Raw genomic sequence first — 3,622 nt, forward strand, 5'->3', positions numbered from 1 at the left:
GAAGTGTCGAAAGCTATGTAATCCGCTAGCTTCATCGACAATGAAAGGTAATGAATCGAGAGAACGAGACAGAGAGAGAGAGAGAGAGAGAGAGAGATTCTTTCTCAGGAGATAGAAAATAACTTTCTTACCCCCCTGGTCGGTCGTTTCGCCGCAGTACATCCTGCACGACGGCTCCCAACTTCATCAACTTGGTCGCTTCCTCGACCTGGTTGCCGGTCATCACCGCGTGGTACGGTCCTCGTCTCGATCCACGCCGTTCCCTCGCTGTGTGCGCCGGGGCCGACCTCGTCGCACAGGCCCTTCTCGTCGTCGGCGAGGGCGATCGTCCGCGAGGGTGGAGCCGCTTCCTCGGGGCTGGCTCCGGAGCCGGTGTAGTCCCACCGGCCTTGGTTGGTGACCGAGAGCGATCCTCTCGCAAAGTTGCCGACCTCAGGTCCCCGTTCCTATTCCACCGGAGCCTGTAGGTACCCGCGGGTGTGGTCAATCGGTACGTCCGTGACGTACGCGGAATATGTCCTGGGACACTGGTGGGTCCCCACCCCAAGTCCAGGGTCAACCCTGGTTGCTCCCGGGCTGACGTGGCCTCCATGCTGGGAGCTTCCACCGGCTCCTCTGTCGGTATCTGTTCCTCGGTTATCGCGACTATCTTTTCAAATTGGGCCTCCATGGCGTTTGAAATTAAACTGATCTCCTGGGTCAAACCGCCAGGAGTTCAGGCTCGCGTTCTCCGAGGGAGTAGTGGAAGGGGTACCACCCTGGTTTGCCCCCTTCAGAGTTCGTTATTTCTCCTCGCTATCACGCGAGGTTTGTTGTGTCACATAGCCGAGGCGTCTTTGTGTGTCGCGCCACACAGCCTACGGTGACACTTCCACAGGGAGTTTACATATCCGTGTAATCGGGCGTATGTAATTTGATTTGGCAGTACGTACGTTAACAACACGTACGTGCCCGTTTTTCCCCGGTAAAATCTTCTCGATCCTTCCCATTTCCCATTGATTGGATGGGAGGAGAGGATTCTGCATCAGGACCAGATCATCTGGTTTAAGATGTTCTTTGGTGGTTTGCCACTTATAGCGTGTCTGAAGATGCGTAAGATAATCTCTTGACCAGCATCTCCAGAGCTGCTCGTGGAACTTCTGAATTGCTCGCCATCGCGTCAAACGCGAGAGCTGCTCAGTTTCCACGGACTCAATCGGGAGTGCATTAAGCGGTCCTCCGATGAGAAAGTGGCCCGGTGTGAATGGAGCATAATCCTCCGGGCAATCGCTCATCGCAGCAATCGGTCGCGAGTTAAGACTCGCTTCGATTCTGCAAAGGAGCGTTTGCATCTCTTCACCCGTCGGGGAAAACTCCCCGATTATGCGTTTTAGGTGGTGTTTCACCGCCTTCACGCCGGCCTCCTGCATACCACCAAAATGTGGTGCACTTGGTGGGTTGAACCTCCACCTAATGCCCAGATGACTGCAACTCTTGCGCGTTTCATGTGAGTTGTACACTGTACCGAAACGTTGTTGCAATTCTCGATCGGCCCCGACAAAGTTGGTGCCATTGTCGCTGAACATGCAAGACGGTATTCCTCGTCTTGCAACGAACCGATCGAGAGCAGCTAAGAATGCACTCGTCGAATAATCATGGACGAGTTCAATATGCACTGCTTTCGTTGCGTAACACACGAAGACCGCAATGTACGCTTTATGTGCTGTTTTCCCTCGGCCTGCGGAGTCGCGGACTCGATACGGCCCTGCGTAATCTACTCCGCAGTTAGCAAAAGCTTTCGCCGGATTGCAGCGTTCCGGAATCAGGTCGTTCATGATTTGCGTGGAGGTCAGTCCTCTCCAACGCACACAGCGTAGACACTGATGTATCACGGATTTTACTGCGTTTCGGCAGCCGATGATACAGAATTGCTGTCTTACAGTGTACAGAGTCAACTGCAAGCCCCCGTGCAACGTTTCCACGTGACACTGCCGAATAATCAACGGTGACACGTGATGGTGCGGCAAAATTATGGGGTGTTTAGTTTCCCACTCAAGCGCAGTATTGTCCAGCCTTCCACCCACTCTCATGACGTCATTTCCGTCAAGGAAAGGGTTCAGCTTTCTGAGTTTTGACTTCGCAGGAATTTCTCGGTGTTCTTGAAGACACCGATACTCCTCTGCGAAGTGCGTGCGCTGTAGGAAACCAGCAATTCGGAGAGTTGCGTAACGCAACTCCGACGCTTCGATCATGTCGGCGGCTCGTGCTGGTTCGTTCTCAGCCGTACATCTTCGCAAACGGAAACAGTAGGCAATGACACGAAGGAGCTTTTTCCAGTTCGAGAATCGGAGTAGAATCTCCCATTCTGTCTGTGAAGTAACGACGTGGCTATGAGCTACACGTTTGCCCTTTTCGGTCTCGAGGGAGGCTGGCCGAGTCGGCCAGTTTTCCTCCGCTTGCACGAGCCATTTGGGTCCAGTCGTCCATAGAGTAGACTGGAGTAGTTCCTCCGCCTCTACTCCACGCGAGTTCAAATTCGCGGGGTTGGAGCTGGTGGGAACATGACGCCATTCCGCATGCGGAAGAATTGTCTGTATTTTCGCCACTCGATTGGCGACAACCACTTTCCATGTGGACGCATGTTTTCTCAACCAAGCGAGTACAATCGTGTAGTCTGACCAACAGACTACGCGTTTGACCTGAATGTTCAGGCAACGCTGCACGTGCACTACCAGCTCAGCGAGTAGCATGGCCCCATATAATTCCAATACAGGAATGGATTGGGTTTTTATAGGAGCTACTTCAGTTCTAGCCATTAAAAGCGATGTGAAGACATTCGCATTTAAAGTCGTCACTCGGAGATACACTACGGCCGCGTAAGCCGCGGTCGAGGCATCACAGAATCCGTGTAGTTCCACGGATGCTGCTTCCGCTCCATAATGGACCCACCTGGGTATCCTCAATTTTTCGAGGCGGGTCCAGTCGGTGCAAAACGTGTTCCACGTTTTCATAGTGGTATCCGAGACAACCTCGTCCCACTTTAGATTTTCTATCCACTGTGCTTGCATCAGAATCTTTGCCCTTATGACGATTGGAGATAACCATTCAAGCGGGTCATAAAGTTTTGCAATTTCTGATAGCAAAGTCCGCTTAGTCAGCGGTGTGGGAGAAGGTTTAAACCGTTGGAGATTGAAATAAAAATAGTCTCCAGACAGTATCCAACGCAGTCCTAACACCTTGAGTTCGGATTCATCGAACAAGGTGAGGTCGACTGCATGGGAGTGGGCGCTCTTGGGGATGTTACGTAGTAAATCCGGAGCATTACCTGCCCACTTGCGTAGGTGAAAACCTCCACCCTTCAACAGGTCACACACCTGTTGTCTTATTGTTTCCAATAAGGGTTTGTGGGGGGGCGCCCATAAATACGTCATCCACGTATACGTCTTTTTCGAGGACAGGGGCAGCAAGCGGATACCGCTCACCGTCACGCCTTTTCAACTCGAGAAGCGTTCGCATCGATAAGTATGGTGCACAAGCCGTACCGTAAGTCACGGTATTCAACTCGAACGCTTCTAGCTGTTCGGTCTCTGGCGAGGGCCATACGATGCATTGCAAATGACGATCCTCTGGCGCTACGAGAATT

General features: G+C 52.4%; 1 protein-coding gene across 1 annotated transcript; it reads right to left on the reverse strand.

Annotated features, from left to right (window-relative positions):
• Positions 1-857: 857 nt before the first annotated feature.
• LOC144477548 (uncharacterized) lies at positions 858-3,410 on the reverse strand. The gene has a single exon (XM_078195275.1). The coding sequence runs from the start codon at positions 3,408-3,410 to the stop codon at positions 858-860; it is 2,553 nt and encodes an 850-aa protein (XP_078051401.1).
• Between the last annotated feature and the right edge of the window lie 212 nt (positions 3,411-3,622).

The sequence above is a fragment of the Augochlora pura genome, unplaced genomic scaffold (assembly GCF_028453695.1).
Source record: "Augochlora pura isolate Apur16 unplaced genomic scaffold, APUR_v2.2.1 APUR_unplaced_1851, whole genome shotgun sequence".
NCBI lineage: Eukaryota > Metazoa > Arthropoda > Insecta > Hymenoptera > Halictidae > Augochlora > Augochlora pura.

Excerpts from the sequence above, each read along its gene's own strand:
- LOC144477548 (XM_078195275.1), bottom strand. The coding sequence starts at position 3,410 with ATGACGTATTTATGGGCGCCCCCCCACAAACCCTTATTGGAAACAATA.